This window comes from Antennarius striatus, chromosome 11, assembly GCF_040054535.1.
Source record: "Antennarius striatus isolate MH-2024 chromosome 11, ASM4005453v1, whole genome shotgun sequence".
Taxonomy (NCBI): Eukaryota; Metazoa; Chordata; class Actinopteri; order Lophiiformes; family Antennariidae; genus Antennarius; species Antennarius striatus.
Window position 1 is genome coordinate 9,420,873 of NC_090786.1, and position 23,467 is coordinate 9,444,339.

Here is a 23,467-nt window from a genome sequence, read left to right on the forward strand (position 1 = left end):
CACACACACACACACACACACACACACACACACACATACACACACACAGACATACACGCACACACAGACACACACACACACACACACATACACTCTGTCTAAATCTATGATAGTGAGCCCTTCTTCTTTGCCAAGATAATCCATTCCACCTCACTGGTGTGCATATCAAGATGCAGATTAGACAGCTTGAATAATGCACAGGTGTACCTCTGGCTGGCCAAAATACAAGACCACCCTGAAATTTTCAGTTTTATCACACACAGCACAATGCCACTGCAGAGACGTCCAGAGTTGCTGTTTGTGAAATGAATGTTCATTTCTCTATCATAAACTGTCTCCAATGGAGTTTCAGACAATTCGGGAGTATGTTCAACTGACCCCATGACTGCGACCCACTCCAGTCCAGAACCTCCATGTCCATCATGTTCACCTCCAAGATCCTCTGAGACCAACTCCCCAGCAACCATCGGTTTGCATAACCACATAATTTCTGCACAAACATTCAAAAACTGCATGCTTGTTGTCCTCATCAGGGTCTCAACATGAATGCAGTTCATGGTTGTGACTGACTTGAGTGGGCAAATGCCCACATTTGGTGTCGTGTATGGCGCCATGTGGGTGAGCAGCTAGCTGATGTCAGTGGATCAAGTGGATAACTTGATGAGATACTGAGGCCTGCTGTTGTGTCATTCATCCACAACCATCGCCTCACGTTGCAGTACGATAACGCACAGCCTCACGTTGTAAGGATCCGTACACAATTCCTGGAAGTTGAAATATTTGAAATACACAAATATTTGAACATGCAAATAAAAATGTGTGACAACATATGACACGCAGACATTTGGATAAGGTCAAAAACAACCACAAATACGCCAGAGGAATAGAGGAACACGAATTTATTGAAAAGGTGTCATATCCTAAAATGTCAACTGTAAAAAAATTAATTAATAAATAAAAACCTATAATGTGGCGAAAGGACAAAAACAAACAGCCTTCTTGAACAGGCAGGCCTGCTCTTTCTCGTTCGGTGATGCAGGAATGTCAAGGATGCTGAGGGTCCACTTGACTTACGGCTCCGCGCCCGGGGGAGGGTCTCCAGTCTCCTCTGTGGTTGCCATATACCGCTCATCTCCGGCAGGAGGATAGGAAGCGCATCCTCCGAGAGATCTGCAGGGAACATCATCATCATCATCATCATCATCATCATCATAAGGAGAACAACGTAGTGTAACGTATTAACGTAGTATTCAGTCGACTCGATGTCTTCGTATCCTGTGAAGGAATTATAATAGAGGACGCAGGTTCCGCGGGTCCGTGGAGGGAGCGCTGGAGCCGACATCATCAGCCGCTTCGCCCGGTGAAGCGAGGTCACCGCAGATTACTACGGTAAAACGCCGGACTGCCTCTTCATTTGCTTGTTTATGCGCAAACACTGGCTGTTTTCCATCGTTTGTTTACAAGAAAACCAACCCACATCTTTCAGAGTGGATGCGATGCGTCGTGATTGAAGAAGGCTCCAACGGGAAAACCCGATGCGCTAAAACGGATTCGACAGAAAATGCTTTAGAAACAGTAAATCTCCAGGGGAGGGGAAAGGAATGCAGACCACGGGTGTTGGACATTATTCCGTTCACTACCATTCCTAAACACAGACATGATGGACTACAGGAAATATAGGTTAGTGGAGCAGATCTACTCGCCCTAGTGAGCGCCCTGGGTTTTCCGTTCATCACTGATTGTTTTTACATCAGCGGTAGTTTTCAGAGGAATTGTTTATTTCCCATCCCGATCCATCCCCAATAGGGACGTTTTGGATTTCCGGCATCATGGGTCCAGACAGAGCCGAAAATAGTGTGGATCTGATAAAACATTTAAAATAATAATAATAATAATAATAATAATAATTTTTTTAAAAAGTGCTACTTAATGTTATATTAGTTTCATAAACACTATAAACACAACGTTTTCATGTTTGTGAGAATCCATGTGGTTTTAATGGCTTCAGTATGATAGCTGACCATGTGACAATTAAATGATTCATAATTGTTTCAGTATTAGAAAGTGATGGCAATGCCATGTGTTTACACATGAATAATAAATGCACCTCCTTCAACATGACATATTTCACAATACCTTCAGTTTCTTTCGGGATGGAGGCCAAATTAAAGCAAATGCTAATTTTGAAATGATTCTAGTAGAAGTGGGCTACTTAGCAAACTTCTACTTCACCATGGGATTACAGTAGCTATTATTAAACTGATGGCTTTTCGTTATATGAAGGTGAGAATGATGCTGGTGCATTCGATGCATTCACACTGGCTTATTTTACACTGGTTTCTACAAATTATCAAATTATTTGTAGAAAGTTTGATAAATGAATGCAGCCTTGGTATGTGACATTGTTGAGCCAACATGATCCACTTCTCTGACTTTAAAATGATGTCCAGCCGCTTGAGGGATAATTCAGAGGTTGCTATAGATCCTCTATCAGGTGTCGGTCATAAAACTGGCCTCTGTGATCCATTGTTTTGTACGCAATTGACATTAAAACCTGGTTCAGCATGAAGAAGGAGGAAGGGTGCAGGCAGGAGACAACAGCTAATACCTTTTTTTGTGGCAGGTTTATATTTGTATTGTCAGTGACTTGAAGAAAAAATAAGATAGTTTGCAGTAGTACAGTAAAAATGAGTGGGGAAGCTGTAATGACGTTCACTTATCTCTTGTTTCAAATAAACTGTGGTCCAGATGTGTCATTTTAAGATCATTATAATAATAGTAATGTATTAATATTTCTTACTTTACGTCTTCATTTTCTCTATAACAATCTATACAACCATTCATGTAAGAATACGTGAGTCCAAACCAATAACTTTACAAAAACTTTACATCCTCCCACCCGTCAGTAACAGCTGTGAAGCCCAAATATACTCTAGTCTGATCACACTGTATAAATGTGCAACTGATGAAAATGAAGTGTTGTTAGCATCATCACAGGTTCTGTGGCTCTAGGATAGAAGTGATCAGCATAGGATTTACAATATATTTTAGTATCTATATCCAAAGATGTTTAAATCAATCCAGCTTTGTCATGCTTAGCCACAGTACTGTCTGTTTGGGTATGAATTAATGATTGAACCACAGAGCACTGGGTGATAAATGCACTCTCATAAAACTTTAATGGCCAGCATGTTTCCCCTATTAGTCAATAGCCACAGTGGCACAGACAGGAAGTGCTTGAGCCTGAAGTCAGAGTATAATGTGAGCTCTATACTACTTCTGGAGAAAATGTCAGCAACTCACATGAGAGCAGAACTCTAAGATGGAAATAAAAGATAAAGAGATGATTTTGTAAAAGACAATTATAGCCATATTTGTGCCTGTTTTCATTTAATTCAGTCATTTTAAAATCAGTTACACATTATCATCTGAAATAACCTATGCAGGTCCTTCAAAGCAATGCCAGCAATCCCCATTTTATCTTTTACTCTCTTTTTGCAATTTTCTGAACCCACATTTCCACCTCTTATCTTCAATGTGCTCTGATCCAGAGAGAAGAGACACTGGTGCAGTTTTATTCTCTGATTCACTTCTGGTTGACAAGGTACAGGTCAAAAGTCATAGGTCTACGTTGTACATATGAAGAAATCGTACCAGAGTTACCCTCTTGTTTTTTTATTACCGTGTTGGAAACATACTGTATAGTGTGCCGCAAAAAGTTTTATTTTGTTTTCTATTGTTCGGAAAATTTCTGAAGTTTAAGATAAGTATATCCCTTCAGTCACGTTCATACGTGTTGTGGAGTTTGTGAGACATAGCTTTAAACCGGCACGTGGCTATGGCATTATGTTACATGATGGGTGGTTATAGGTGCCATGATCTCTAGACCTTGACGTGGACAAGGCAATAAAATTCAGAATAACTGGACCTCTGCTGCAGCTGTCAAGCCTTCTGTTTTTGTTGTAATTGGACCATCTCTATATCCGAATATATCTTTGATATTAATATGGATTCACCCTCCACTGACCATCGAAAGTTTGAAAATTTTGTATGATGCACTGTAAGATTCACTGCACTTAACAGATGAGGTGTTGAAAGAGAAAGACAAAACAACAAAAATCTGTAAATCATTTTAAAAATAGATAAATATTCTGATTTCCACTGCCACATGAAAGAATGGATGCCGTTACCAGGACTCTCTAATGGGAAGGACTTCTAGAAGCCTTGACCTTCACTTCACAAAAAAAAAGAGTGTTTGAAACCTGCCTTGAACAACATTCACTATGATATGATATGATGGCTGCCATTAATGCAGCCCCTGTGGAGTTGGTCCTCGACTATGCAGTGCTTCCCTTTTGAAATTCTTGAGTCAGTGGGCCTCGAGTGGAATCTCATGACAGCACTTCTTTTGATAGTGACAAACTTATGGAGACACATGGAGATTTACTAGTTTTGTCAGGCTGATAATTGAACAGCAGCCTTGAAGGTTTTCTTCCATGTCCAACTCAACTGAATAATTGGATTTCATTCCCCACTCACTCCTAACAAGCAGAGGGAGATGTGGAGGCAGAGAGGATCTGTTCTTTGCCCTGTTATACGTATACCTCCTTCTCATGTAAGTCCCCTAACTTTATTGAATGAAATCCTAGAAGCACATTTTTCCAAACCCCATTTTTAAAGGATTTAGACACGTCATGGGGTGTTTTTATGACTTTGCATCATTTTGAAAAGCTGAGCATAAGTGCTAGGAAAAGAGGAAAAGGGTTGTTTTCCATTCCTTTCTTTTACTTTCCTCAGACTAAGTGGGCTCTTCCAGCTGGTTCTAGTGACTAATCCATCTCCTCTCTGCTGATTTGTGCTTGGCTGTGTCACAGTGACCAAATGTTAACAATATGGCTCTGTGTCTCACACCTGTGGGCAGTCACACTATGTGAGAGTAGGAGTAAGGGCATGCTTTCTTTCCCAGGCCAAAGCCAGGCGATAACATTACAGTATGGTCTTTGTTCAAGTAGTGAAGAATTAATTACAGCCTACTTTCCATCGTTTTCTTTAGTGCAATGTTATTTGGGTAACACTGATTGTGAATCGCATTCGTCAAATGTCAAAAGTGTACAAACGTCCTCATAGGTTGTTTGCGGTTTTACTTTTATGACATGGTCCCTTAATTTACACGGCTGTGGCAGTTTTAATACACAAAAATTGGAAATGTACGGCCCGAATGGTTTCACATCCACACATATTCAGCAGGATGATGAAATGCAAAGAAAAACAACCTTTTCTCTCATGCTGTGCACAGATGCAAACTCCCACTCAATTGACTGGTTTTCTGTTGTGTATTCATTTAATGGATATTTATTTGAGTCAGCCTCAGACAGTGAGAGTCATTGCATTGTATTTCTCTGTTTCACAATATGAAATACAAAATAAAAATTGGTTTTGTCAGACTTTTATAAATCTAATTATTGTTTTGTGTGTAACTTTCCAGAGTCCCAGCTTGCTTTGTGCCGTAATCGCAATCTAAGCTGCTGACAGATCCTTGTGTGACCAGCTTGTACCATCAATGTCAGACATCTCTTCAGTCGTCAACGTCGCAAAAAGGATGTGAATAAGACAAGTACTGAGGGTAGGAAACCCCAGTAAGTCCAACCAGGAAGGAACTGGGGCCACGTTGCTGTTATGGACTGACCGATCAACTGATACCCGATCGAACTGGCTTTGCTCAGAAGTGTAAGTGTTAAATGAACACAAACCAGGTAAACTTTCTCCAGAGAATGTTTTGAAATTCACCACAATAATAAGAAATCTTAGAATTTGGCCTGTTGGATTTCAACTCACCTCCGCATTTGTTCTAAAAGCTTAGGCTGGAGATCAAACGATGACCAGAGACATGGAATCAGGATTGAGAGGATAAATTTAAGATATAGCACCATACTCATAGTGTGGTATTGAGTTTTTTTTATAGGAAGTGCTGTAGTACAATGTGTTGTAACATGCACAATGAATGTAACTGTAAAGGAAACATTGCCACTTGTCTCTTATGTGAGATGCACAAACTGTATTTGAAGGTATAACATTGAGTTATCTTTTTCTACGTCTTAATTCTTTTTTACTGCTACTGTATTTCTCACACCTATCATCATGCCTGTCACCAATGTTGTCACCTCCAGACAGAATCTGGTCATTTTTCTCATCCGTCTTTCCTCCTCCTCCTTCTCCTCCTCCTCCTCCTCTGTCTCTGTTGTTTCATCTTCTCTTCACTCTCATCTTTCCACTGCTGTCACACTTGACTGCCGAGGGCTGCTGCCTTCATACCCTTTTTTCTCAGTATTTGAACTGGAAGTAGTGACTGTCCCTGATTTTTTTTTTTTTCCCTCACAGAAAAACGACTCATCTCTTTTGCACCTGGCAAATATATATGCATGCCTGTCTTTGAGGTTGTATTCATTCATAAAGAAAGTGAGATATGACTGAAAGATGTCTGTGTAGGTTCTCAATTATCCAGGTCATGGTTATCCAAAGCTGTTTAAATCAATCCACTGGACTTTAAGAAAGTTTCTTGAAAACGTTTCGCCTCTCTTCCAAGAGACTTCGTCACTTCCATCCTTTTTCTCGCAAACAAGAAATTGGATGGATAAAATAGTAATTGCCAGTTTGCTCCCCTGGCACCTCTCTACATCACTTCTTTTAATTGCTTTGTTTATTTAAAGACATGTAACCAAGAATTGCTGAGCCTAAATTGCTATAATTCTAGGTTCCTACCTAGAACACTGAAGTAGATTGCCTGTAAATAAGTGTTACAGTAGGTTGTATTGAGTCAATGAAGCTCAGCATCAAAGCTAGTAAAAGAAAAGGTAAGGGAAACACAGTGACAAATAGGGCCATGTATAATTTTTATCTTCCTATGAGCATCCATATTTCCTTTTCTGTGGGGAGGGATGGGGGTTCAGATTGAGAGCGTCCAGATTTCCATCAAGAATGTAAATTTATTTTTCATAAAATAAAAGCAAAGGTACTTTAACTATGAGTTCAATTGATAGCATCTAATTAGACAACTCCACTCCCTGTATAATATAACTATTTTTATGATATTTCAAAATAAACTCTGTATTCTGGTCATGTCTATAAGTAAAAATATTTAAAGGCAGCATTGGAAACACCTCTCACCTGGCTTGGCCACCTTTTTATGCGTCTGCAGTGAAATAGATAATACATCACCTTCCTCTACTCAGTTTGGCTTGAATTAATAATAAAGATGGATGAACAGGCTGAAGGTCAGGCACAGTGAAAAGAGACATTTCTCTTGACTGCTTGGTGTTGCTATTCTTGATGTCTATTTTCTCAGAGTCTGGTTTTCAGCTTTTTCACATGGGAGCCAAGGTGAGGGAGATGTTGAAGTGAAGCAGAACAGATTCATTTTAAGGTGCTGTGAGTCTTGGGATTTGAGAAGTGTGCAGTATATATCACTGCCCCTTTTAGACTTGGTGTTTTTCAACTTTGTGTAGCTGTCTCACATCACACTGTCTTCATTGTGCCTCTGTTCACAAGCACTATAGCAAAGCAGATTAACACTTATACATAGTCATCCTTACAATATTACTAGTGCCTTCAAAGTTCAACCAGTGCGTGATACATTCTTGATGTTAGCATTGCATGGATAAATCAGATTATTTGTCTGCGCTCCTGCCTCAAGTGATGCAATATGATGTGACTTCCTTGGAATGTTTTTGTCAAGTAGTTGCAGATTTAAGTGGTCTCACAATTATGATTAGTATGTTCTGCATGTTGTAATGCACTGGCAAAAGACAAACAAACTTAAAACTCTTTAGTCCAAAGCAAAAAATTAACTTGCATTCTGTAAGGAATTCAAACCCATTCTGTCACCTTAGATAAAACAATAAGCAATCCTAGTGGTGATAGTTGTTTCCTTCCCCCACATGTAGAAAGTACTTTATTCTTATTACTTATTTATACTTACTAATGTATTACTTACCCTACTTTGCATGCACTAATGTAGTGAATAGTGCTATCAAAGTATGTTATACTGCACCAATAGAAAGTTCTAAACTAAAACTAAAATCAATGATCCCCACCCCCCACCCCACCCCACCCAACATTGTCAGCTCTAGAAGCAAATGTTCCATCCAAGTCTGTATTATCACTTCTTCATTTAATCGAGTCACTTGAAATGACAGCTTTTTTATGTCTCGTTACATTTCTTGTCTGTTCCTTAATTTTCTGACACTATGCTGTAGGTATTGTAGCTGCCAGCAGATGACAGATTTACAGTGCATGTGCAGTGACCCATCCATAAAGCATACCTTGCAGCACAGAGCTGGAGAGGGGGTCACTGTGAGTGGATGTGACTCACGCAGTGGGGCAGAGTGGATAACAGGTGCCAGTATTGTTATCTTGTTAGCACTGAAGACAGGATTTCCTTCTCCAGCAGAGTGTGGCACATATGCAACATAGAGCCTGTGGGATGTATGTGCAGGCGTGCATAGCCGGCAAAAAATTTGTGTGTGTGTGTGTGTGTGTGTGTGTGTGTGTGTGTGTGTGTGTCTGTCTCTGTCTGTCTGTCTGTCTGTCTGTCTGTCTGTCTGTCTGTCTGTCTGTCTGTCTGTCTGTCTGTGTTTTATTTAGTGATTATTAGCATGAAAACATGAGACAAGGACATTTTTTTCTGTAGATTGTCAAATGTCAGTGTGCATGTGTGCCTTCATCCTGAGAGTTGTTGTGCTTGTTACAGCTGAGTGAGAATGTATGTATGTGCAAAACACAATTCACATTTTGTCCAGTGACATCTCATACTATAAGTGTATACTTAAATTCAGCTATGAGCACAAATGTAGAGCTCCCTTCACTTAGAAATCTTTGGGAGGTTAGGTTTTACGAGAGTCTCTGGTGTTATCTGCTTGAAATTTTCTCAAAGATCACAAATTAGGCCCCTAGATGACCTATTTCCAGAAGAACTGAACTGACACAATGAATAATTCCATCCAGTCTCTGTGGCCTGCATAACAAGAAGGGGATTGGAACAGAGGATAAATTAGGACACTCATTTATTGCTTCTCTCATTCCATCAGAGTCATTTACACAGATTTGCCCTGTTTGCCCAATTTATTCAGTAATTTCTTCCGCACTTATTTGAAGAATGGGGGAGAAAATAGTGAAATGGGTGTGAATTTAGAGAAATTGGTCGTAACATTTTGTAGACTCATGGAACAGAATCAATTTAATGCTAGTGCAGTCGTGGGGAAGTTGACACATTATTTTCCTTGTAGAATGACACTCACTGAGTGCTGCCCCAAATAAATCACTATTAGCTTCCAGCAATAAAGAAAAAAAGCTAACAGTCAGAGTGTGGGCAGGAATAATATCATGGTTCAGTGTAGAGAAAGGGAAGGAGGAAGGAGAGAGTATGATGGAGGGAGAAAAAGGGAGAGGGTGCCATAAAAATCCTACTGCAAGAAGTCAGTAATAGAATATATGTCTAATTCTCATGATACTACTGTACCCCTTAAATCCTAATTATGGCTATCCTACTGCATCTAAAAACAGCTACTTCTTTGAGGCACAGTGTGCCTGCTTTGTGCTTTGTCAGGTTACATAGTGCAGCACATCAAAGATAACACAGCCAAATTGCATGGCTTCTAACCAATGCTATACAGTCCGTTGTCAAAACCACAGGATCCACAGGGGATATGGTTCCTGTCACCTGTGGCTAAAAGCCTCCTCTTTTGTTTGATGTCATGTTATTTTATCTTCTGCTGGTCTTTCATGTCTGCCCGACAGGACAAGTCTGCAAGCACACATCCCACTTAAAACACTCAGCAGGCTCTCTTTCCTCATCTAAGCTGAGTTTTCCTTTCCTGAGTGTTTTTTTCCCCTGGCAGCAGATGCATTTAATATTGTTTTAGTTCCCTCTAGTGGAGCTGGGGGAGAATTACAGGGATTTCTCTGTTTCAAATGTCTGTTTTTTGTTTGTTTTTTTACGCACAGTGACAATGGTGTTGTTTCTGACGGGGCTCTCTGTTGCTGTGAATTATTCATCCCATGAGAACCAAACTGGAGGTAACTTTTTGCTAACTGAAGCAGGTTACATGTTTTTTCTTATTCCCTATAAGAGAAAACATGTAACCCTAACCCTAACTGGCTCCTGGTTGCACCTTAATTTTGTAATTCAAAATCAAAATATCTGTGTGTTCAAACACAAACGTATATTTATCTGAATCAGTTTGATCTGCCTGTGTGTCCTGTTCAGAAAGCCCCGCCCATCAGGGTGCACATGTGCTGCCCTCCACACTGGTCATATCCTTACTCCTTATCATCGTTGTCCTACTGACCATCTACTGTTTGAGGTGATTAAACATTACTTACACTCTACCTATCTTTATGCCTCTCTCTCTCTCAGAATGTCTTTGGAGCAGGCAATGAGCAAACAGATGCAGATCATAATAATGGATTAGATTTATATTGAGCTTTTCTGAATACACCAAGTGCTCACAGTGGTCCCATTACTCATTCACTCCTCATTTATACTTGGTGATAGTAACCTACACACATTGAGCCACTGCTGTTAAGTCAGATCAGGCCACAGATATACATTAACTAAAGCAACCTGAATACAACATGAGGAGGAACAGCTCTGCCTCTCTCAGATATTGATACTGGATTTTGGTATACGTAGTTTCCCTGCCTGGTGAAGCTATTGTACAGATAAAACATGTAGTATTTCTTTTCATTTCACACATTTATTTTTTTCTGCATCTCCCTCCCTGTCGTGACTGCAGGTTCAAAAACCACAGGAAGGCTCTGGTTACCTCTGTGGATAAAAAGATTCCAAATGGCTTCATGGAGGAACAAGGTACTGTTGTGTTCTATGCAACATGACTGCCAGTGCATAAAAACATAATTCGGGCCTTTTACTTTTTATTTCGGTTTTATTTTAATTGTAAATTTGTGCTCTTTATGGACTCGGAAAGTTTCATGCTTTGAAGGCAAGGTAGCTGGAAGGGTTACAGGAAGCTCTTAGCTTTCCTAGCATGTAGGGATCCATATAAACTTTCATTTCAAGTAAAATATAAGAAGTAAAGGCAAAGGCCAAGTTCTGAGCTGAGCATGTTTATTACTCAAAAAATAATTTCTGTCATGCACTGGCAGAGGCAGGAGATCTTAATGGCACTCAGGCTTGTTTTTGCAGGTGCAGTGAGAGCTTGTAATGTTCTCCATTGGGAAGCGTTAGCAGTCTGACTGTCATATATTCCTTTAAACACAGGAGAGCAGACAGTGGTCCTCCTCCCCAGATCTCCCTCGCCATCCAAGAGATATTTCCATATCCCTCTGGACTCACTGGAGGAGGAGTACCGGATACGCTCTGCAGATGATGGCAAGCTCTTCAGAGAAGAGTTCAATGTAAGTTTGCAGTGTGCAGTCTCTATCTCAGACTGCCATCTTTGTTCTGCAAACACAGAACTGCTGCACAAGATAGTAATAAAATGTTATGTTAGTAACCTGCGTAGCCCTGGCTTTATTTCTACCTCATGAGGATTGGGTTCTTTATTTATAGTCGCTGCCTTGTTACTACCACCTTGGGTCCTTTGAGGAAGCGAGCAGAGAGCACAACAGAGAGAAAAACAGATACCCCAACATTTTACCATGTGAGTGAGGATCTATAGTCTGCAGCAAGCAATATTAATGTAACCTTTAGTCTTGGAGTTTTATTGATCACTAAATCACAAAGAAAGTTGAAAGGTTTTTCTTCTTGTCTCCCACAGATGATCATTCAAGAGTGGTGTTAAGTCGCCTTGATGGACATCTATGTTCAGACTACATAAATGCTTCATACATAGATGTGAGTTTGACCTGCAAATTAGATTTTAATGCAAATAACTGTACAGTTGACAACTATTTTTTGTCACACAGGGCTTTAAAGAGAAGAGTAAATTCATTGCAGCACAGGGTCAGTGCAAATGCTAGGTTGTTTCCCTATTTGGAATACTTTTTGGACGCAATTCATATATTCATATATTGTATTTCATATATTCTTTTTAATTTTCTTTCAGGCCCAAAGCTCGAGACAGTTTCCGACTTCTGGCGAATGATTTGGGAACAGAAAACAGCAACTGTAGTGATGCTGACAAACTTAAAAGAAAGGAAGGAGGTTTGTTTTTGACTTATCTCTTTCTTTACTGCATTTTTTACAGCTTGTCGTCAGGCAAACCCACACAATCTATATGGCACCATTTGACCATTAGTTAAACCCTTTTGTATTCTTATGACCTAAAGTTGTAGGCATAATTTATTTGACCTCTTTCCCCAACTGAGAATCCATGCAAAGTGTCACATAGCAGATTACTCGGCATCACATTAAAATCAGCCTCAAAGGGATGATCAATTCAGAGCTCAGCAGCAGGTTTGATAGGGCAGAATAGAGACATTGGGGATCAATGACGGAATAATTGTTGATACGATCCTAAGAGGCTTCATGATAATTAGTCTGAGAATCTAGTTAATGAGTTGAAACATTACGGGGAAGGTCCTATTGACTGACTACTGAGTCGCATGAAGTCCATGTTATTGCCTTTGAATTGGGCTGCAATACGGGAAAATACAAACACATTACTATGTGCGTACATCTCACACACACACACACACACACACATGTTGTTCTGTGACATTTCATACCTTACTTAAAATGTTTTGTGTTCTTTGTAGATATGTATTTTAGTTCAATAAACAACACCCTTTATCATGATTCCCCTCCCAGGATAAATGTTTCCAGTATTGGCCAGAAAAAAGCTGCTGGATGTACGGGAACATCAGGGTGACGATGGACGACTGCACCGTGCTGGTGGACTACACCGTTCGAAAATTTTGTGTTCAGTATGTAAGTACATGTATTGATATTCAGCTAATTGTGAACTTAAGAACCTCAACAAACCTGACCTCACCTCGCATCACCTTAGTTGTAATTAATATTATTCTCCTGAAAAGGAACACAGTATAATTAATATATTGAGTATTAATATATTCAATATATTAATATATCTATTTGCTATTAATTTATTAACCTGCGTGTTAAATGTGATTCTGAATGGCTGTATAAATCTGTAATCATAATGGCCGTACTGTTATTAAAGGTTACACAGGAAACATGTTTTAAAACAATAACGGTCCCCGAGTGGAAACAGGACCATTAAACTGTGAGAGGGCACTCCATGTAACAAATATAAAATGTATTTATGCATATTAAAGGATATATTTATTAAACACATAATAAAATGTGTAATGTGTTGTACAACAGAATCCATCTAAAGCAAATATTTCCAGACTCCCACATATGCAGTATCTGTTATTCTTGTCCTGTGTTTTTGACTGCAGTGTCTCAGTGCCACGCAAAAGCTTTAGTTTGCAAGCATGACTTTGTTCCCTCTCCATTTGAAGCCACAGAGGTGCAGATATCGTGTCTGACTTTGTGAAAACTGTGACTGTGCTGTAGTGTCTGCAACACACTGATTTCACTTGAAAAACTGCTGCACATGCATTGTAAATAAGTGAACAATTTTGAGAATTTTCAGGTTAATTTATCTGCATGCAATCGTTTTTAATGTTCATATGAACAATAATCAGCAACCCAGCTGAGTGCGAACACAGAACTATTCATGCACAGGGATGAACTCTATGTCTTTGCTTCCCAGCAGGGCGGCGATGGTCTCCGAGCTCCCCGGCTGGTCACCCAGCTGCACTTCACCAGCTGGCCAGACTTCGGGGTGCCGTTCTCACCCATCGGCATGCTGAAATTCCTCAAGAAGGTCAAAGCTGTCAATCCACCCTATGCTGGGCCCATCGTCGTGCACTGCAGGTAAAATATGCTGCATTAAGGCAGCTAGAAGATTCATTTTCTCTGTCTCTTAAATATACATGTAACATGCAACAACATGTATGTCAACGATTTTAATTTTTTAAAGAATAAAAGAACTTTTTAGTGTTTATTCCTTTTTTAGTGTTTATTCCATCCATGTTCTTGAAGACGAGACGACCGTAATCGTCTTGTCTTTAGCCGCTGACACGCCTTTTTGGGTCCCGGGTGTCATTAGAACCTATTCCAGCTGGCTACTTATGAGAGATGGTGTACAGCTCTGGACAAATCACCAGCGCATCGCAGTGCCACATGAAAGACACACAACCACCCCCCCACACACACACACCTAAAAACAATTTGGTGCAACCAGTTCACCTAAGCTACATGTTTTTGGACGTGGGAAGAAGCCAGAGAAAGCAGAGAGAACCCACGCAGACTCTGAACAGAAAGGACTCAAACCCGGAACCTTCTTGATGTGAGGCAAAAGCACTACCCACTATGCAATCCTCATGTTTTATTCATTTATGTTAGATAAGGTCAAAGATGCTGCACTCATATCAGTATCTTTTTTTGGCAAATAAATCCTTAGCTGTTTGTAGCAACAGGTGTTCAGGGAGAGGGATTGTTGTTCATGAATGGGGCCCCCTGATGCGACCCCGACGGCCCTCTGTGAAATCCCACCACTCTGTTCCCAGTGGTGTCATCTACTGAAATGATGCCTATAAATCTATGAGGACTGTGTTTGGGTTTTAGCGCTGAAGTGAAGCGCACATGCTTAGGTTAGATCACAAGCATGTGATCGTGTGTGTCCGTTATATGCAGTATGACAGATAAAACTATGATGCTCTTCTAATTTTATGGTTGTCTTGTACCATTCTGGTACAAGGTCATATATTCTCATTTGACACATTTTATTTAGCAGCCACAGACTGCTGTTTGTTACAGGTGAGACCTTGTGTCTTTTTCTCATCCACAGCGCCGGGGTGGGGAGGACTGGGACTTTTATTGTCATTGACAGCATGATCGACATGATGCACATGGAACAGAGGGTGGATGTCTTTGGCTTTGTGAGCAGAATACGAGAGCAGCGCTGTCAACTCATCCAGACAGATGTAAGTGTTGACCCTTTTCAACCTGTTGTTCCTCAGACTGACAGCGGAAGTCACTCTAGTCACAGAGTAAACAAGCCAAGGAAGCGGAAAACAAACAAGTCTGTGTTGCAAAAATAGCAGGAAATAGTTTGGAAAACTGAACTACTTCTACCTCCTTGGCTCCCTCTGTCTCCCTCCTCAGATGCAGTACTCCTTCATCTACCAGGCGCTGTTGGAGTACTACCTGTATGGAGACACTGAGCTAGATGTGTGCTCTCTGGAGGGCCATCTGCAGAGGCTTCACAACACCAGGGCTCCCCACGACAGGCTGGGCCTGGAGGAGGAGTTCAGGGTAGGAAGAAAGGAGCTCACTCTTAAACATTTCACTCAGTAATGAATTGTCGCCATCACCCTCTGCCCTGCAACGGTGTATTTTCATGGAGAACTTGCCCTGGGTGCCACTCCTGGCAGTAGTAACATAAATAATGATGTGTTGAATCAACTAAAACTTTATAAGCCACCACCATCTGTGACACTGAATTTACTGAAGCTTGTTGAAAATCTCTCTCATTTTTGCTGCAAAGAGTCCCCGCACACTGAGTGGAATTATCCACTACTGCAACTTCTTATCTTCTCTAAAAATAAAAAAACGTGTTCAATCTAATTCCAAGTTTTGTCACATTTACTAATTTCTTTATATTAATTTTATCTGTGCCAGCATCACCAGTAATAAAGATATTGATTAAAAAAATAACATGCCTGTCCATGTCCCTCCCCTGAACTCAATTTGGGAAATTCCAGCATTTCCACCATGCAACTCGACCTGAACTGCCAACATATTTTATTTCATGTCTCTCTCACTTGCTTGAACTTTTTTGTTTTTTTTCCATTTGATTTGTATTAATTTTATCATCATAGTGATGACTGGTGGAAAAAGAAATACTTTTCCAGACAAAATTTGCTTTTATTACTGCTTCTTGAACTTCACAAAACATTTATTGGTGATGGTGTTTTCTCTCATCAGAAACTGACCAACGTGCGTATCATGAAGGAGAACATGAGGACGGGGAACCTTCCTGCCAACATGAAGAAGAACCGGGTTCTTCAGATCATCCCATGTAAGTAAACCTTTGATACTTTAACATTTATATTGGAATGGAATGGAAAGGAAAACCTAGTATGACTTTTTTCCATTCACAACCGATATAAGGTTTGCCTTTTTTCCTAACTTACTAACACATCTGGAGTTTTACTCAACTTTTATTTTATTAGGAATCACTTTTGGAAAGTTTTGATACCCATTTTTTTTTTCCAACAGATGATTTCAACCGAGTTATACTGTCAGTGAAAAGAGGACAGGAGTTCACCGACTACATCAATGCCTCCTTTATTGATGTAAGCTCTCCCTCATGACCTCCTGTATGGATTTCCCATATAAGTATAAATAAAGCTCATTGTTTCTTTTACAAACAATGCAAACTACTATGTTTGTTGCACTCTCAAGTGTTGTTTGCCCAATGATCTGCCCTCCAGGGCTACAGGCAGAAGGACTATTTTATCGCAACTCAGGGGCCCCTGTCTCACACAGTGGAGGACTTCTGGAGGATGGTGTGGGAGTGGAGGTGTCATTCAATCGTTATGCTCACAGAACTGAAAGAGAGGGAGCAGGTACAGTATGACGCTCCTGCAAAAGTAAAGGCAGGAACGTGCTGTGGCACATTAAAAGAATCATCTCTGTTCTGATAATTCATTGTCTGAAGTCTCCTTATGAATCAGATAGTTTTGAACTGTGACATACAGAGAAAATATTTTTTTAAAAAGGCAGGTTATAAATCTTTCAAATGTGGTCTAATTGTATTTCCATCTGACTGTTCCGACCAGGAAAAGTGTTTCCAGTACTGGCCATCAGAGGGCAGCGTAACATTTGGAGATTACACTCTGGAGCTGATAAGCGATTCGCAGTGTGAAACCTTCACACTCAAAGACATGGTCCTCACCTACAGACTGGTGTGCAATGTTGTACTGTATTCTAACATGAAAAAGGAGTAAAACATTCAAAAGCTGTTTTATTTCATCTATTTTAAAGAATCACAAAAAAATAACACCAAACTCTCCATCTCAACAGGAAAAGCAATCGCAACGCGTTCGGCACTTCCACTTCCACGGATGGCCTGAGATCGGAATACCAGCGGAGGGAAGGGGGATGATTGACATTATTGCTGCTGTGCAGAAGCAGCAGCAGCAGTCTGGAAATCGTCCCATAATTGTGCACTGCAGGTGAGAAATTTCAGTTTGACGACTCCACAGTGTGCTTTGCATCTTGGTAAGAAAAATTAGAGCACATTAAATTTCTGTCCCGTTTGTTTTCACTTTTATGTATTGCCCGATTGCTTGAATCTCTCAGAGCGAAATTGAGGGAATTTCAATTTACAGATACATTTTTCTTGTCTGTTACAATAAATTGTGCAGTTTGCCTCAGTAGACCTGGTGTTCTATGCCTAAACCACTTATGTGATCCCTTATAAAGACTTAGCTATGAAAGCTTTGATCAGAACCTAGCTTCAGGTGAAGTGATTCTAAAGCAGCACAGCCCTGTGGGATTGATCCAATCCACTGATTCACAGTCAATTAAAACCTCTCAAAGTGAAATCTCCTCTGACTCCCACTACGATTAATCTGATAAGATGAGCTAACGACAGGAAATGGTGTCATCACTCTCTTCTATTCCTTCATCACCACTTGTCTAAGAAGGGCTTTTTAAAGCTTTCTCTCCGCTCCTGGGAAATGGGGCTAACCCGTTGCAATCCCTAACGTCTCTTCCAGATCGCACATCACTCTCACACTCGCTCTCCATCTCTACCTCTCTCTGCCTTTTTCTCTCATCCCACCATCATTGTAAACATTGACTCAGTCAAACATAGAGCTTCCAAACTGATTAGTGTTAGCGTTTGGATTAGCCTCTCTTTAAGTGAGGATAATTATTACCACCATTAGACAAAGGTCACCTTTTCTCTCGCAAACTTTCTCGTTTAAATGAAAGGAGCATCAGATTATGAGAGTTCCATTACAGCATGATTGTCAAGAAATGGAGAAGTGTGGAGAATTGTAATTTTTCTTGTTTGACTTCTGAACCACAACAATGGCTCTGGAGCAAGTCTCACCATATCTCACCTCTGGAGGTGATCCAGTGTTTGCATGATGTGATGCTGTTGCTAATAGTTTCGTTCTTCGTGTTTCAGTGCTGGTGCAGGACGAACCGGAACCTTCATCGCTCTCAGTAACATTCTGGAGAGGGTGAAAGCCGAGGGTCTCCTGGACGTTTTTCAAACAGTCAAGAGTTTACGCACCCAGAGACCACACATGGTTCAAACTGTGGTAAGCAGAAAAGAGATCATATGAAACTTGTCAGCTCATTCACACTTATATTCTTTCGTACCACATCTTCCCATACAATTTATGCTTCTTAACAATTTTTCTTTTGCTTCCAATTCCAGGAGCAATACGACTTCTGCTACAGGGTGGTTCAGGATTTTGTCGACATCTTCTCAGACTACGCCAATTTCAAATAAAACCTGTCAGATATTCTTCTGTATATTTCTGGCAAATTAACTTATGCATTTTTCTCTGAATGTTGTTTTCTAAAGCGAGCTCTCTCTACATTTTGCACATGATTACAGACGTTAATGTTGTTACATGACGTAATGTAAAAACATTGTGCTCCAGGAGGATCGTACAGAGATTATTATTGTAGCTCTTTTAATGAAGGTTCAGCTCTTGAATATGTGAAAGAACATTTTAAGTTTCTTAAAAGCAACATTGTCTATAAGAGGAATCATTAAAAAATATATTCCAACGTTATGTAAATAAATAATGTATTTTATATTTACTGTGGTATGAAATGCTCTCACTGATGTGTCATAGAGTACATGAAATCTCTTCTATTTCATCTTTGTTTCTGACCACAATGCCTTTGGTTTAATTTTTAAATTTTACGTTTACACTCAATATGTTTGTTTGCTATAAGGATATTACATTATATGTTTGATAAGTTGGATAAAATTATGAATGCTTTTGCTAAATACACATCTTGTGTGACATCAGTGGATAACATTTATTGTCTAGTTTTAGCTCGGATAGAAAGTAAAGAGACACATATTATTTTATAATACGCTGCAAATGACCTCACTTCATATCTTGACAGCTGCTGCCTGCCTGTTGCTTTCTGGGTTGTTGGTTTTTTTTAAATCTCACCAATATTTTGTTGCCTCTGGCAATTTTACTTAGTGAATGGCACCTGATGCTGCAAAATACAATTAGCACACACTGGAACAGGCAGAATATAATGTATTCGTACTTTAATCCAAGAATATCAGCAGCCAAGCATTACATTGTGCTTTCAAAGTATTTTTATACACATTAACAAGCAAAACTTCGGACATGAATATGTTCATACAGCAGTGCCATATAGATTAGACAGGCAGTTCTGATCATCAAAAACTTGTCACTGGGTGACACACATTAATCAGATATTTATGTTCAATTTATTATAATGGACATGTTTTTAAATGGTGGTCTCCATTCATTGTGTGATGTAAATGTACCATGATATTTAGTTTATATGAGTGTGTGTGTGTGTGTGTGTGTGTGTGTGTGTGTGTGTGTGTGTGTGTGTGTGTGTGTAAAGCAATAAATGAAGGCAAACACTGAAAAATTGTTCCAAATGGATGCAGCTGAACTATATTAACCTCCTGGTCAGTTAAAAAAAAAACATTCCTATCAAGAATCACAGCCAAAATAAGCAATGTGCATGCCCAGACATTTTGATGTATTTTTACTATAATAGTTTCATATTCAAACAAAGAAACCCCAACATTGCTGCAAACTCAAAAGTATATATTTTTGCAAGGCTTGTGTTGACTTCTTTGTAGAACCATGACCTTGGAAGTCTTCCGATAATTTTTTCTACTACACGACAAGCAGATCCTTTTTTTTTTTTTCATTTAGTAACCAAATTTCTTGTTCTGGTCATTGATCATTACAAACATTTACTGCATCCTTTGACTACATTTTAATGTTTAGTCAAGTAGAAAAAATAAGGAGCATGGGGTGACGACAGTGAGGCCTTGCAGCTAATGTAACATAAATGCACAAGGATCTTGTTTAGGTGATGTCTCTGCCTTTTGGATCTGTATGGATTTAAGCTACTATTTGTAAGCTACTATTTGTCCAATAAATTATAGATAGTGATATGCCAGAATTCATCTTGATGTTGTCTTTTCATCCCCCTCTCCATAAATGCATTCCATACAAACACAAAGATGTTTTGATATATATTTAATGCTGCTTGAACCGATCAGGATGATGTCAGCATATCTGAGCACTTAGCCAGCTCCATTAGTAGTATTTTGTGTCCCATTAGTCAGTAAATGTGTCACACCTGCATAGAGGGGATTATAATCCTGACAACAGCCCTCTACAACAGCTATAAAATCCCCATTGGCTAATGCAGACCAAGCTAACAAGCCAAAATACTGAGGTGAGTCAGTCCTCAATGAACTTTATTCAATTGTCAATGAGATAGAATTACTTCTTTTATTGGTGAACAGCACAATTTTTTATTAAAATTTTTTGGCAATGCTTTGTATCCCCTGACCTGTGAACCGTGGAGCTGTGAGAAAGGAGGCATGTGACATTACTGTATTTATTACAAATTTGACTTTCTCTGCAGCTCTAATGGCAGCGAGCAGCAGAGTAATGGTGCGGGTGTTGTTTTTGGCGTTGGTGGTTCAGGTCACCCTGTCCCAGCACTGGTCTTATGGATGGCTACCAGGAGGAAAGAGAAGTGTTGGAGAGCTGGAGGCAACCATCAGGGTGAGTCATTTATTTATTTATTTAGTGCGTGTGTGTGTGTGTGTGTGTGTGTGTGTGTGTGTGTGTGTGTGTGTGTGTGTGTGTGTGTGTGTGTGTTTGTAGAAGTTCACAGTGTTTAAAAAAAAAGTGGTATCTTTATAGAATTTGAAGATGAATGCATTATCATTTATGATAATACTAAATTATAGTTAATGATAATAAAGATCAGTTTTCCGAGACGGTGACTCCTCTGTCTTTTCTATATTGTTTTAAATGTTCTGTTGGGTCCAGATCTTATATCATCTTTGGCTTCATGCTCTTCCATCTTAATTTTGCTGTACTTAGATGATGGGTACGGGAGGAGTGGTGTCTCTTCCTGAAGAGGCGAGTGCCCAGACCCAAGAGAGATTTAGACCATACAATGTAGTAAGTGCTTATTATACATAATTTATCACTAACGTCTACTTCAATTGTACAATATTAATGTACACCACACCGCTTGTGTGCCAATGTGTCCAAAGCTGCAATGACAATATACAAACCGCTCAATGTTTTTTATCCTTCCCTTTTTGCATAACTTAAATGCGTGAATGATTTATTTGAATTTTGTGAACGTTAGCAGATGCGATGCAAATTTGCTCAGACTTGTTTTTTGTCGCTTTATTTATCTCTTTGATTAAATATGTAAGCAGCCACTGAGATTTAGTTTCAATCCTTTCAGATGAACGATGATTCCAGACACTTTTACCGAAAGAAAAGGTTCCCTGATAATTGAAGAACCACAAAAACTGAAGGGAAACACGGACTGCATTTGCATCATCATTAACATCAGCGATGGATCTGATTGATTGCCCGAGTGACGGATAATGACTTCAGCGAATATACAAAGTCACTGCAGAAATGTTAACACGTCTATGTCTGTAACTTTTAATTCCATTCATGATTTAAAATAAAGTTTTTGTTTTTTATCCGGGGAAACGATTGAATCGCTTGTTTAATCTGATCCATTGATTAAAACCAAAATGACTTTAAGTATAAAATACTATTTCTGACTTTTCTAATAGATTTGTGTGTCCTTGCAAAGAACGTAACTGCATACAACACGCATGACAAAGTTGTGAAACAATAATCATAGGGGAATTATTACAGTTTTAGTGATAACATTTTTTGTCACGTTTGTGGAAAATTACACCTGATTTTTTTTTTTTTCCTGTTCATTCCTGGATGTTAATTTTCCGAACTCCACCTGAGGAAATGTCCGCAGCTCAAGACGACAGCCGCCGATAAAAGAAGAAAAACCGTTCAAAAAAACAAAACAAAAAAACTTTCCACTTCTCTCCATACAGGAAATTGGTGTTCATTATAAATTGGAATTTCATATCAGGAAAGGAAAGGAATCAACAGGGGGCATATGTTTTAAAGAGAACTCATTTTCTGGCAAAGCCCCCACAGACAGAGCACCATACTAATCGCCTGGTGCATAAGGGGCCAGGATTCATGAACTGTGCTGACACCGTGGAGGCCCCGCATTGTTAGAGTGCAGTTGTAACGCACACCAATGAACCCAAACCCACCGGCACAGCTGGGAAAAAGTGAACGCTATAAAAGCACATAGACTTAAAGAGAAATTAAACCACATTCCATTGCGCTTCCAGAACAATGCTGGATCATTTGTGATAGTTCACATTGCTGGTTTAATATTCATGAGCGTAATTTGCATAACACGATCATTTCCTTTGATGAGGAGAGACTTCAGGATTTTTATTTTTTTTACATTCTTTCACAAAGTAAGAGAAGAAAACTGTTGTGCCGGTCTTTTCCCTCTGAAAGACACCTTGTCACCTTGTGTGTGTGTGTGTGTGTGTTGCTTTTTTTTAAATTATTTTTGTCTATTATGAGTTCAAATTCGCAACAGCAACGCAAACGTGTGTTTTATAACATTTCTTAAAATACAGTTTTTCTTTACTTGGTATACTTCATGTGAGAATAATTAATGTTTACAGATAAAGCATAAAATCCCATAAATTCCCTTTAAAAAATCCCAAAGCGTTTGCTGTAAAAGCCAGCTTTCTCCCTCCCAGTGTCCTCATCAAGGACCTGCCTAATTGCACGTATATCAGGACAACAAAACCTGCTGGTATCTATGTTTCCAAATTTGATTTAACCTCACTTTCTCCTTCCCAGACCCCCTGGTGGATATTCACTTTGTTTACCTCAAATTAAACTTCATATTGTTTACAGCCTCCTGGTCCCTGAACATTTTATAGCATTTTAGAATTATTTCTTTATTTATTTTTTGTAATGATTGTAGAGTTGGGATTCATTTGAATGTTTCCCTCATCTGCATGAAAATTATATAATTAACTTTTGATTAACCAGCTCAGTTGGGTTGGTTCCCCCATGCACACTGGTGAATAGTACCCACCGCATTTTAATGACTGTTTTCCAATTGAGTGGCGACCTTTTCATCAAAGAGCCACAACTGGGGCTAAACAACGGTAGAAAATAATCACGGGGAAGACAATAGCAGGGGCCGACAGGCTACGATGTCATCCTTAAATATAACAACAAAGATGAAAGCAACCTTAGTGCGTGGTGGCTGTGGCAGGTAGCCAAGGGCTTCGCTGCTGGATGGCCCATTGTTAAAGCTGTGGAGGTCATGTCC

General features: G+C 39.5%; 2 protein-coding genes across 5 annotated transcripts; both read left to right on the top strand.

The window, feature by feature from the left end:
* The first annotated feature begins 980 nt into the window (after positions 1–980).
* Positions 981–20,201, top strand: LOC137603905 (receptor-type tyrosine-protein phosphatase epsilon-like). Of its 4 annotated transcripts, XM_068327752.1 has the most exons (22): positions 981–1,389; positions 1,487–1,680; positions 5,486–5,727; positions 10,000–10,071; positions 10,262–10,358; positions 10,791–10,864; positions 11,276–11,412; positions 11,567–11,657; positions 11,775–11,851; positions 11,923–11,959; positions 12,063–12,160; positions 12,767–12,886; positions 13,698–13,861; positions 14,838–14,973; positions 15,155–15,304; positions 15,977–16,070; positions 16,271–16,347; positions 16,486–16,620; positions 16,834–16,959; positions 17,078–17,229; positions 18,192–18,327; positions 18,447–20,201. In XM_068327752.1, exons 4-22 carry the CDS (start codon positions 10,005–10,007, stop codon positions 18,519–18,521), a joined length of 2,043 nt encoding a protein of 680 aa, XP_068183853.1. In that variant the 5' UTR covers positions 981–1,389; positions 1,487–1,680; positions 5,486–5,727; positions 10,000–10,004; the 3' UTR covers positions 18,522–20,201. The 4 variants fall into 4 exon arrangements, with proteins under 4 accessions (XP_068183853.1, XP_068183852.1, XP_068183855.1 ...); XM_068327751.1 differs by lacking the exon at positions 1,487–1,680; XM_068327754.1 differs by lacking the exon at positions 1,487–1,680 and having other exon boundaries at positions 13,701–13,861.
* A 117-nt stretch (positions 20,202–20,318) lies between these two features.
* On the top strand, positions 20,319–21,694 carry gnrh3 (gonadotropin-releasing hormone 3). Its single transcript, XM_068327755.1, has 4 exons — positions 20,319–20,488; positions 20,681–20,823; positions 21,148–21,228; positions 21,524–21,694. The coding sequence occupies exons 2-4, from the start codon at positions 20,686–20,688 to the stop codon at positions 21,575–21,577; spliced, it is 273 nt and encodes a 90-aa protein (XP_068183856.1). The 5' UTR covers positions 20,319–20,488; positions 20,681–20,685; the 3' UTR covers positions 21,578–21,694.
* The last annotated feature ends 1,773 nt before the right edge of the window (positions 21,695–23,467 follow it).

What these genes read in the sequence shown, in the direction of transcription:
- LOC137603905 (XM_068327752.1), top strand. Translation starts at nt 10,005, where the DNA reads ATGGTGTTGTTTCTGACGGGGCTCTCTGTTGCTGTGAATTATTCATCC. An exon ending in ACTTAAAAGAAAGGAAGGAG is followed by an intron (nt 12,161 to 12,766) that starts GTTTGTTTTTGA and finishes TTCCCCTCCCAG; the next exon opens with GATAAATGTTTCCAGTATTG. An exon ending in AACTGAAAGAGAGGGAGCAG is followed by an intron (nt 16,621 to 16,833) that starts GTACAGTATGAC and finishes TGTTCCGACCAG; the next exon opens with GAAAAGTGTTTCCAGTACTG.
- gnrh3 (XM_068327755.1), top strand. Translation starts at nt 20,686, where the DNA reads ATGGCAGCGAGCAGCAGAGTAATGGTGCGGGTGTTGTTTTTGGCGTTG. An exon ending in AGCTGGAGGCAACCATCAGG is followed by an intron (nt 20,824 to 21,147) that starts GTGAGTCATTTA and finishes TGCTGTACTTAG; the next exon opens with ATGATGGGTACGGGAGGAGT. An exon ending in GATTTAGACCATACAATGTA is followed by an intron (nt 21,229 to 21,523) that starts GTAAGTGCTTAT and finishes CAATCCTTTCAG; the next exon opens with ATGAACGATGATTCCAGACA.